The 11,402-nt window shown below is 33.0% G+C and overlaps 3 protein-coding genes across 3 annotated transcripts; 2 read left to right on the top strand and 1 right to left on the bottom strand.

The window, feature by feature from the left end:
• The first annotated feature begins 4,633 nt into the window (after positions 1 to 4,633).
• Positions 4,634 to 7,654, top strand: LOC127261950 (polyprenol reductase 2-like). The gene is made up of 6 exons (XM_051290389.1): positions 4,634 to 5,020; positions 5,554 to 5,894; positions 6,210 to 6,444; positions 6,820 to 6,918; positions 7,008 to 7,079; positions 7,186 to 7,654. Exons 1-6 carry the CDS (start codon positions 4,868 to 4,870, stop codon positions 7,288 to 7,290), a joined length of 1,005 nt encoding a protein of 334 aa, XP_051146346.1. The 5' UTR covers positions 4,634 to 4,867; the 3' UTR covers positions 7,291 to 7,654.
• A 161-nt stretch (positions 7,655 to 7,815) lies between these two features.
• Positions 7,816 to 8,208, bottom strand: LOC127262344 (30S ribosomal protein 3, chloroplastic-like). Its single transcript, XM_051290994.1, has one exon. The coding sequence runs from the start codon at positions 8,206 to 8,208 to the stop codon at positions 7,816 to 7,818; it is 393 nt and encodes a 130-aa protein (XP_051146951.1).
• Positions 8,209 to 8,556: 348 nt separating this feature from the next.
• On the top strand, positions 8,557 to 11,026 carry LOC127261948 (eukaryotic translation initiation factor 4B3-like). The gene is made up of 2 exons (XM_051290386.1): positions 8,557 to 9,800; positions 10,670 to 11,026. The coding sequence occupies exons 1-2, from the start codon at positions 8,671 to 8,673 to the stop codon at positions 10,755 to 10,757; spliced, it is 1,218 nt and encodes a 405-aa protein (XP_051146343.1). The 5' UTR covers positions 8,557 to 8,670; the 3' UTR covers positions 10,758 to 11,026.
• The last annotated feature ends 376 nt before the right edge of the window (positions 11,027 to 11,402 follow it).

Raw genomic sequence — 11,402 nt, 5'->3', positions numbered from 1 at the left:
ATTTATAATTTTAATTTAAATTTATAATTATTTTTATTAAATTATAAATATTTTCATTAATATATATTTTTTTCATTAATTATATAATACCTCAATCAATGTACTCAACGTCCTAACTAAAAAGACAAATTAGTTGTGACAAATATAGTATAATATTAAAATATTTAATCCTGAGAAAAAAAAAATTAGAATTTGTTCTTTCTATTTCTATCGTTTCTTTAACATATTTTTCTACAAAAATTAATAATATATTATACATATTTATTATTCTTATATTTTCTACACAATTCTCGTTACAAACACATTGATGCCATTTTATTTATTTATTTATTTTTGATAATTTAGCATTTGTCCAACTTAATAAATGGTTTCAAGTTTGTAAAGAGGTCAAATGGTTTTTATTGGTTATTTTTATTATGACGTAATGAGTTTTTAGGATATGTTTGATTGTAATTTATAATTAATTTAAAGTTATACATTACTCTCTCCGTTCCAGATACAAGTATAATTAATAAATAATTAAGAATATATTAGTAAAAATAATTATTCTAAAATATAAATAATTATAAATTAAGGTTAAGATAATTAATTAGTTTAATTAAAAAATTTTAAAAAATTAATTAAAAAATTAAAAATGAGATTAAAGTGTATAATAATTTTCTAAAAAAAATGACATGGGATGTGGAACGGACAGAAACGACAATATAAACATGGCAGGTGAGACGGAGGGAGTAATATAAATTTTTATTTTTTATTTAGAATTTGGGAGTCTTGTTAAAAAAATAAAAACACCACTAGAATATAAATGTGTGAGATTTGTAGCAATTATTTTACAAAAATTTATTAAAAAAATATTACATAATTGATCTAATATACATTTAGATTAAAATAAACGTAAAATAAATTATAAAAAATACTATTAACAATTTGTATAATAATATAATTTTAATAATATAGTTTTAAATTAAATATAATAATGTAAAATTTTATTATACAATACTATTGCGTTCGTTTTTTTTTTTATAATTAAAAAAATTATTATTCATCTACACAATTCCAAATAAAAATTCAAATTATCATTTCAGTTGTGAATTAAAAATCAAATCATCTATTTTTTTTTAAATTAAAAATTACAAATATTAAAAAGAGAGTGTTTTATTTTATTTTATCATATTTTATTGAATTATTATAAAATATTGGATGTGCTCATTTTTTATTTTTTTAATGTATTTTTTATATAAAATAGTCTCTTCTCAAGTAAATTAAATTATGTTCATTTGATCGGATAGAAATTTTTTAAAAAAATAGAATTCTTTTAATGATAAATAAAAAGTAAAAAAAGATAATTTTTTAATAAATAAATAAATTTAGATGAAACAAAATAAAAAAAGAATAAATTTAAATGAAAGAAAATTTAAAAATTAAATTGATAATAGATATTTCATGTTAACTTGTTAATATTTATTGAAGTATCTGGTGATATTTCGGTAAAAAATTTTTTTTCCTCTTTCCATCTTCATTTTCCCACTGGAATAAGAACTAATATTTTCACAATATTTTTGCTTCCTACAGTACTGAGCCTGTGTAATTCTTTGTTTCTGTTCGTTTGTAAGATTTTGCAAAAATCTTATTATTCATCTCATTTTTATTCCCAAAAGTATCAAATTAAACACCTATTTTTTATATTTTATATTATATTAAAAATTAATTTTACATTCAAAACATCACATCAACACCTATTTATATCACATCATACAACTATACAAATTCAAAATTTTTACTATTCAAATCCCAACTCAAAATCCAAACCCCCAAACAAATATAATATTATATTGGGGACAGAAATCTTACTAAGTTGTCCTTTTGTTTTGTTCAATTATTTGTGATTATAGAACTCATTGCTACTTATTTATAGTCTCAACAAACACACCAACACTTGATTTTAGCACATGACATAGTTGTATACAACACATTTATTATTAAAAAACAGTACATTTTTTTTATTATAAACAACACGTGTTATGCATAATACTAATGAATTGTTTGTATATATAACGTGTAGCACCGTAACCATCTCCTATAATATCATACTATGCTGTTTTGGGTCTATGTTGTCTTAACTTTTAAACTGCCAAATGCTGATATTATTGTTTACAAAGGTTCAAGTAAATTGTTAGGTATTAAGTTTGGCTGAAAATATCTTTCTGCAAGTTTTTGGTCTCTCTTAAGACTGCCATCAACCCATAAAATTTCAATTTAAAACGGTCGTGTTTGTTCCAGATTACTTGTCCCATAAACTTCCGTTATGACTACGTCAGCTTATTCCGTTGAAATTTTAATGGTAAGACAAAAAATAATAATTTATTTTTTTATACAAGATTAATTTTGATAATTATTTTTGAATGAGACCAAAAATAAATAAATACGTTTGATTGAGACCAAATTTGATTGTTATTTAAGTTAATTTAGTACAGTGAAGGAAGCGAATCAAGTTCGGAGTAGGATCTTCTCTATTTATTGGGTCCACTCTCAACATTAAGGATGCAGAACATGCAAGTGGGAAAAATAAAGGGTCTGTCTGGTTATCTGTCGACTTTTGGAAGATGGCTGAAAAAAAATTATTTAATTTTAATTTAATATATTTATATAATTAAAATAAATTTGAAACATATATTTAATTATTTTAATAAATATTATATAAAATATACCAAAATATTTTTAATTTTTTATTTAAATTTTAAAAAAATACAGTATATATACAATTAATTTTAATATAAAACCCACTTGAAGTGAGACGTGAAAAATGTTATTTTATCGAATTTTTTTTTTTAATATGAATAAATAAAAAATATGAAAATTTATTTATATTATTTTTTCTCTCATTAAAATTAGTTGAATTGAGTTGGATATAGATATTAAAAAAAATATTTTATTAGAAAATAATAAATAATAAAAATATAATTAGAGATATTTTTGAAAATTCAATTAAAAATTAACATAAATGAAAGAGAAAATGTAATAAAATTATGATATTAATTGTAAATAAATATTGAATATATAGTAATAATTAAAATTTGTTTTGTTGACTTTATCAAAATTAATAATTAGATTAATTTAGCGAACCTATTAAAAAATAAATAAATAAATTTTGGACAAAATATAACAATCTATCAATTTTTTCTTTTTGGTATGTTCTAACGGGTAATATAAAATAATGACATTTATGTAATACAATATAAGTTGGAAGAGTATTTATTATGTTAGGTAGGTAATACAATTACTAAATTAATAAATACTCCCTCCGTCTCACATACCGTGTCTGCTACACTGTAGACACGGTATTTTATAAGAGGAGTATAATTAGTAGATAATTAAGAATGTATAACTAATTAGTTTAATTAAAATTAAAAAAAAAATTAAAAAGTTTAAAATGAGATTAAAGTTTATAATCATTTTAAAAAAATAGAAAGTGACATGGTATATAGAATGGATAGAAACGGCAACGTAGACACAGTATATGAGACGGAGGGAGTAATAATTTTTAGATTGCCAAACAAACACATCCTTTAGTTTTGTTTAGATAAGCCGCAACTTTAGGATCACAATGTATTATTGTATTGTTTAATGAATTATTAATAATAAATTAATAATACTCTCTCTCTCTCTCTCTCTCTCTCTCTCTCTCTCTCTCTCTCTCTATTTAGTCAATTATTAGTGATAGTGAATTATTAATAATAATAAATTAGTAATACTCTCTCTCTATTTAGTTAATTTTTAGTAATAAATTATTTTATTATTTATTATATTTGTAGTATTATTGATATTTTAAAATAATAAATTAATATATATAATTAAAAGTAATTTAATATATATTTATATATTTTTGTTATAATATTTTAATTTGCATATTATTTTTAAATAACAATAATTTTTTTTTTATTTATCTTTATTTATAATAAATTTAAATTAGTTTTATAAAAAAATAAAAAAATTTAAATGTAAATAATATTTACTTATTCTAAAAAATAAAAATGTTTTGAGTGATGAGAATGGAGGGTATTGTGTTTCATCATTTTCTAATAATAATAAATTTTAATTGTTCAAGAATTAATGTAGGTTTTTAATTAACATATAATATGATATAAAATATAAAAATTACCCATAATCCAACACTCGTGTACGGGTTGGAGCTAGTATTTGTAATTATTTTTTTTAGTTATTGAAATTATTAATTTTTTTAATAAGATTTAATTTAATTTTATATTAAAATATTACTTAGTATCATTTTATCAGTGTCTTTATAAATAATACCCCTTCCCTCAGTTGCAATAGAAATTTTTATTTTTTTTTAAAAAAGAACTTTTACTCCTCAACCTATTTATTTTTTAATAATATTATTTGTAATATTATAATATTTTTTATTAGAGTAAAAGATAAAAAAAAGAAACTGTGGAATTGAAATGGCTAATAATTATGGTGGTTGGACCGTTGGAGGGAGATTTAATATCGAATATGTTGCTCTAAATTGTTGATTCAGAAAATTTACAATAAAAAAATAATTATTAAATATGCTTTAATACTCCATAGTAAAAATTAAAATGAGCTGCTATATGTTTGCCTGAATTAGGAAAGTCAAGGCAGGAGGCCTTGTGGAGAAACCTAATCGCCCATCTATTCTTCCTTAGACTCAATCTCACCTTTAGTCTCACTCCACTCGTCTCCTTCTTCGTTCCCCATAAAAAGCCACTTCTCTTCTCTTCTCTTCTCGCTATGGTGGTTATCGAGCAAACTTCCAAACTGAGTTTCGGTAACGTCCCATTTATTCCTAACATCCTCTTTTTTGCTCCTTGAAGCTCCGCCATCGAAGATGATGTGGGTTGTGTGGCTGTTACGAGCTGGGTGGGCTGCGGCGATTCTGCCTCAGGTCATCGCGATCATTCCCTGGCAGAAACTCAATGCGTTTCGACGATTGATCGTCGGATTTGCTAACCGGGGGAAAGTTCCGCCGTCGTCTTCGAGGGTGAGTAGGCTGGTTTATTCTATTTGTCTTGACTGTGAACCTAATCAATCTATGGTTCGAGTGGCGTTTTTTGGTTGTTTATGTATTTGATCTATTCCTTTGCTATTTTCAAGTAGTTCTATACGTTGACTCTCATGCGCGAAGCGTTTAGAGCACATGAAATAGAATAAACAAATGTGTATCGGTAATGCCTGTTTCAGCACTTGTTTTGCTGTTCATTTCCTGCAACTTGTTTTGTTCTGCGCCTCTGTCTGTGTCTTTTACTATCTAGTATGGAATTTCTTTACATAGGAACTAGAGTTTAACGTGAAAAACTTATTAATATTCATTTTTATATTTCTTTCAAAACGAAAATTTCTTGAATATTTATTTCTTGAAACGGAACAACAGATAACTGGCATGATTTTGCTGTGTTTCTAACATGGAACTCAAAGATCCTCTCCTTCTTTTCCTCAACTACCATGAATTTAATCTCGCATGGTGCCTGACTTTTTCTATCAATGCGAATGGTAATATTTTTCTTTGTGATGTAGAAATTCAGTGTCCCACAGAAACTCTTCACTCACTTTTACATAGTCGGGTTCTTCTGGACTACCTTTTTACTTGCTGCCACATGGCATTATGCGTACAAAACATCCTCACTTGTTCTCGACCCATCAAGCGTCGCTAGCCACATTACTGGAGGTTCAAATGGGCTTCCCTTGCATCAATCTCGTTCTTCATCAAGTGAACACAGATATAGCATATGGAAATCTGTGTTTTTGCTTTTCTTGATGGAAACACATGTGTTGCGACGCCTCCTTGAGAGTATATATGTGTTCAAGTACAGCCCATCAGCTCGAATGCATGTAGCGGGCTATTTTGTAGGCATCAGGTAAGTGTTGCTTCATTTTACAACCCCATCAATTCACTGTCTTAATGTTTTCCATAAAATAGACAATTGATTACTACTATAAATTTATGGTGATAATTCATTCTTTCGTAATTCAGCACCTGCATTATCACGAATTTTTTATTGTAATTTTAAGTACAAATCTTTCATGTAGAGGAAAGTTTTAATATACTCCATAGGAGAAAGCAGATTATACAGTGAATGATATCAACTAAGTCTTTCCTACTAATCATAGTATTAATTGTTGAAGAGCAGAAAGTTGTATCTTACATTCGTTGATATTCCTTATTGCGACAGCTTTTATATAGCAGCTCCACTATCCCTTTTGAGCATGCATGCCTTGGAGGTGCTCAACTACGTGGCAAATTTATTTTCAGAATTTGTTGGTAAGGGGAAAGACACAATACAAGAAACAGAAGTAGATGTTGTGGGACTTGTGAATCCTCTTTCGCAATTCGAATGGTATGTTTGGATTGGCACAGCTATATTTTTCTGGGGTTGGATTCATCAGCGCCGTTGCCATGCCATTCTTGTAAGTGATTATTATAGCATACATGCTATTTACAACTTTATCTCATTTTGAGGATATGCAATGTCTAAACGGTTAAAGCCCTTTTATACTATGATCACATTAGTTTATGAAGATTGTCTTCTCTATGGAAAAAATATTACTTGGGCAGGTTTCTACCTTTCAGCTCATTTTATGATTTGTCATTGTAGCATGACTGTGATTCATACTGTAAGTTTTGCGAGCAGAGCTTATTGCTGAAGGCCATTTAACCTTATAGAATGTTTGCAGTTAGTGTCTCTAAATATTTATGGGCGTATGATGTTCTTTCTAGAAAAGCATACTTAACATGATCTCCTATAGGAATAACATGTATCCTATTGTTTTTGAAAAATCCAGGGTTCTTTAAGGAAGAAAGGTGTAAAACCTGATGCATATGTAATCCCTCTTGGCGACTGGTTTGAATATGTTTCATCTCCGCATTATTTTGCAGAAATTGTAAGCTTTACTGCTGTAATGATAATGTTCCATACTTTCTTGCATCCTTGGTGGCTCTTATTTCTTAACACATTTCTTTTCTCATGGAGGTCTTGTATGCTGGGCTGGTAGTTGCTAGTGGATTTACTGATATTACAATTTGGTTACTCTTCTTATTTGTGGTAAGTTGTTGTCTTTTTCTTTTTTGGTTAAGAATGCAAGTGCATCTTTTAAATGTGAGAGCATTGAAGTATGATTTCCATGGAATTATGGTTGTGTTGTTTGCAGGTGTGTAACCTTAGCTTTGCTGCTGTGGAGACGCACAAGTGGTACATTCAGAAATTTGAAGACTACCCGACAAAGCGTCGAGCAATTATCCCTTTTATTCTCTAATTCCGAAACAGAGTGAGGATGTAGTGTTAAAACTGTTTAACCAAAGGGGAGTGCCTTGGTGCAGCTACAATATGCAGGTCTTATTCTTATTGAAGGAAAATAATGCTTGTGTTGAACGGTTTTTTCGGCGTAGCAACAAATAAAAGAAAAAGCGCAGGAACACGAACACGACACAGCTCAACACAGACAGGTGTATTCTGTTGTTGTATTATGTAATGACATGTAATATGAAAACAAGGGGGATTTTTCACAATCTCATTTCCTTCCTATTCCAGCTAAAATGGAGGGATTTCTATTTCTATTGCTTTGATGATTAAAGTGTGTGTGTCTGCTGGTGTATCCTAAGACTCAGTAAAGCAATGGAGATGGCTGGCAGGCAGGGAGGCAGGCAACAGTCATGATTCATGCATATACAGTCTAGCCTTGAAGAAGAAGGTGTGATGCAGCATGATATAGATAATCTAGGTGCTTTGCTAAGATGGATAATCCAATCCCAATCCAAAGGTGGAGGAAGCAATCAATGAATCAATCAATGTTGCGCCACAAATTGATGAGAACCTTGGCTTGATTAACCAATAGCAGCATGTGTTTGTTGGAAATCCATGGCCGCCGCAGGAGCTCCTCGTCCCAGGCATCATCACCATCCTCTTTCCCCTGCCAGAAGTAATAGTAAGGGGTGAGCGGAATGGTATTGGTGTGGCCTCGTGATCCTGGAATCACCTGCTCCATGGCTATTCCAAGTTTAGTCTCCGTCCAGATGAACTTCAACAGCACTCTCGGCCTCCCAATCACCATCGGCTTTACCTTTACCACCACTCTCACCTTCTCCGGCGACGCACACAGACACTGTCCGCAGCTTGGCTTTGGGATGACCTTGATTCCATTTTGAGTCCAAACAAACGGACTTTTAACCAACATCCTCACTCCAGAAATATATATATTTATATATATATATATATTTTCTGGTTATTTGTTGGCAGGCGATGGAGCAGGCCAAGCTAGGCTAGGCCCAGCCAGTAGCCGCCCGGCGGATAGGTTAGAGAGAGAAGTGGAAGGAGTAGTAGTAGTAGTAGTAGGAAGGAATGAGAATTTAATTTGGTGGTGGGCGTGAAATTCCCACGGAGCCACTGGCCAATCAACCAATCCCTCCACGCCACGTCACCCACCTATCTCGATTAAATCTCCACCGTCCGTTAACCTCATCACAAATTGCTCAAGCGTAGGATCAATATCTCTATTCTAAACCTACCTACGTGCTTTTATTTCGCATCACTCGCCATTTTGAAGCAGGCAGCGTTACATTTACGATTGCAGCTGCGATATCATTTACATTTCACATTCGAGAGAGAGAGAGAGAGCGGAAGACAAGAAAAGAGAACCATGGCGGCAACAGCAAGCGCGTGGACGAAGCCAGGGGGGTGGGCTCTGGATTCTGAGGAAAACGAGGCCGATCTCCTCCAGCAGCACAAGAGCGATGCGGCTGCCTCCAAGGGGGTCGAAACCTCCGATTTTCCATCTCTCGCCGCCGCCGCCGCCGCCACGAAAACTAAGAAGAAAAAGCCACAAACCCTGTCTCTTCAGGAATTTGCGGGATACCGCTCGGAGAAGTCCTACGCGGCTGACCAAAAGGGCTTGACGCCGGATGAGCTTTTGGCTCTCCCCACCGGTCCGCGTCAGCGTTCCGCTGAGGAGCTGGATCGTAATAAGCTCGGCGGCGGGTTTAGATCCTATGGCGGAGGCATGAGGGATGAGCAACCAAGGCGTCAGGGAAGTTTCAATCGGGAGTCCAATCGCGAGTTTGCCCCTTCTAGGGCTGATGAGATCGATAATTGGGCGGCCGGGAAGAAGTCGCCGGGTAATAATGGATTTGAGAGAAGGGACAGGGGTGGAAGAGGAGGTTTTTTCACGGATTCGCAGTCCCGAGCGGACGAGGTTGATAATTGGGCATCGAATAAAAGCTTTGTTCCTGCGGAGCATAAGAGATATGAAAAAAGAGGGAGCTTTGGATCGGATTCTAGTAACGGTGGTGCAGATTCCAGTAATTGGGGTAAGAGGAAGGAGGAGGAGGGGCGAAAAATTGGCGGATCCTTTGATAGTTTGAGGGAGAGGAGAGGTGGCTTTGAATCGAATGGGGCAGATTCTGACAATTCGGGGTGGAAGAGAGAGGAGGGCAGCGTTGGGGGCAGGCCTCGATTGAATTTGCAGCCTAGAACTCTGCCGCTGAGTGAAGAGCAAAAGCTTGAGGTTTCCGGTGGGGCTAAACCCAAGGGAAGTAGTCCATTTGGTGAGGCTAGGCCGAGGGAAGAGGTGTTGAAGGAGAAGGGTCAAGATTGGAAGGAGATCGAGGAAAAGCTGGAGTCTACCAAGATTAAGGACGTTGCCAGTGATGGGCCGGTGGAAGTTGCGAAGAAAACCTTTTGGAGTGGGAATGGAAGAGACAGGTCTCGTGTCGAAGAGAGGACAGAAGGGGCTTGGAGGAAACCCGAGCCCACTGATTCTTCTCCCCAAAGGTAGGTGATTTGAGTATGATGCTGCCTGTGTTTGGGGTGGTGTATTTTGGCTTTTGAGAACTTTGTGCAATATGCTGGAACTTTTTTGTGCTTGTGTTTCTCTGGGTTAATCAATTTTGCAATATTGGATGGTAATTAATTGTATTAACTATAACAGGCTTGTAATGGTATTGATGGTCTGGTGTTTATTGCATCATGGTAGTGGGAGCTTAGTGTGGCAAAATTCTTGTTATATCTATATATTGATCTTACTTTCCTGCATATGTGAGATTGTTTATGTACTCAACTCTTCAATCCGTCGAGTTTCCTTTAAGTTGTTTTGCTGCTTGCTTGCTTCTTGTAATGTTACAAAGCTAATGCGTATTAATAATATCCCATTGCACAGGCAATACCTTGGCACTGTCCCTTTAAAAAGCAGTACTAATCAGCTTACCATCAGGATCTTATTTCACTAGCTCATAGGCCATGCATATCATGTGTATTCTATCAATAGTCAACAGCTTTGTTGATAATAACTGCTCTACTGATTCTATCATTGGTGGCAGATGCATTGGATATGCTCTTTAAAAGTAGATGACAGCTTGTACAATAGCTCTTAAATGTATTATGTTTTAACTACGTTGCTCTTTTTGTTATTCACTTTCTTTGAGTTCATTTGCTTTACCTGTAGGTATGCTAGTTCAGTTTTATCAAAGCCTACAGCATGTTAAACTCTTATTATGTGGAATACAACATTGAACGTGAACAGGGTTTTGATCCTGAATGGATCCTGTTATGGGAGGACCTTTTTATGTTTGAATTATTGGTATTTTATACTTGATTTTGTTAATTTCTGAGAAGAAAGTTCTCATTTGCCTCCTCTTTTGTAGTGCCATTGAATCTGAAAACGGAACTCCTGCTGAGAATGCTGTAAATGGGCATCCCGAAGAGTCTGAAGTCCAAGGTACTGTATTTTGATGAAGTGAAGAGGGCAGCTCTAGATGAGGTCGTAAGAACCGTGTTGTTGAAGTTTTGATGGTGGTAACCTGCGCATGATGTGATGAGTTGATGTGCTGAATACTAAGATTTTGTTTCCATTTACCTTTCAGTTACACATGTCGTTGCAAATGCATAATATAGAGCAATTTTGATAGACTTGCTGACTGATGTTCTGTGGAGCCTTGGGATTCTCTGAATTTCTGTATTGGTTTGGTGACTATTTATCTTAATTTCACGTTTAGAGTCAATTTCTGTTTAAGATGTTTGTTTGATTCATGAAAGGTTTGCATGCTTGATCACACTGTACGGTTTACATGCATTTATTTTGTGCTTATTATTTCATCTTCCTTTGTGGCATGCAATGTATTCTCATGTTTGTTAGAAACTGACTGCAAGAATGGTTTCTTTTATTTTGTTACACCTGTTGATATGCAGTATGACTTCTCATTGCTGTAATTTGCTGCTGCTTTAGCTTGACAAGTTCTTTTATGTGAATTGTGTGTGATGGCAGCATGAGCATGACAAATAAATTGCTACTAGTCTTTGACTTGGATAGTGATCTATGAAAGTTCAATAGATGCATTTATTAAAGCCTAAAGGACAAGGACAGATCTTACTGGAACA

Source organism: Andrographis paniculata, unplaced genomic scaffold, assembly GCF_009805555.1.
Source record: "Andrographis paniculata isolate CXL003 unplaced genomic scaffold, ASM980555v1 Contig65END, whole genome shotgun sequence".
Lineage (NCBI taxonomy): Eukaryota > Viridiplantae > Streptophyta > Magnoliopsida > Lamiales > Acanthaceae > Andrographis > Andrographis paniculata.
This window is presented reverse-complemented; position numbering and strand designations above follow the sequence as displayed.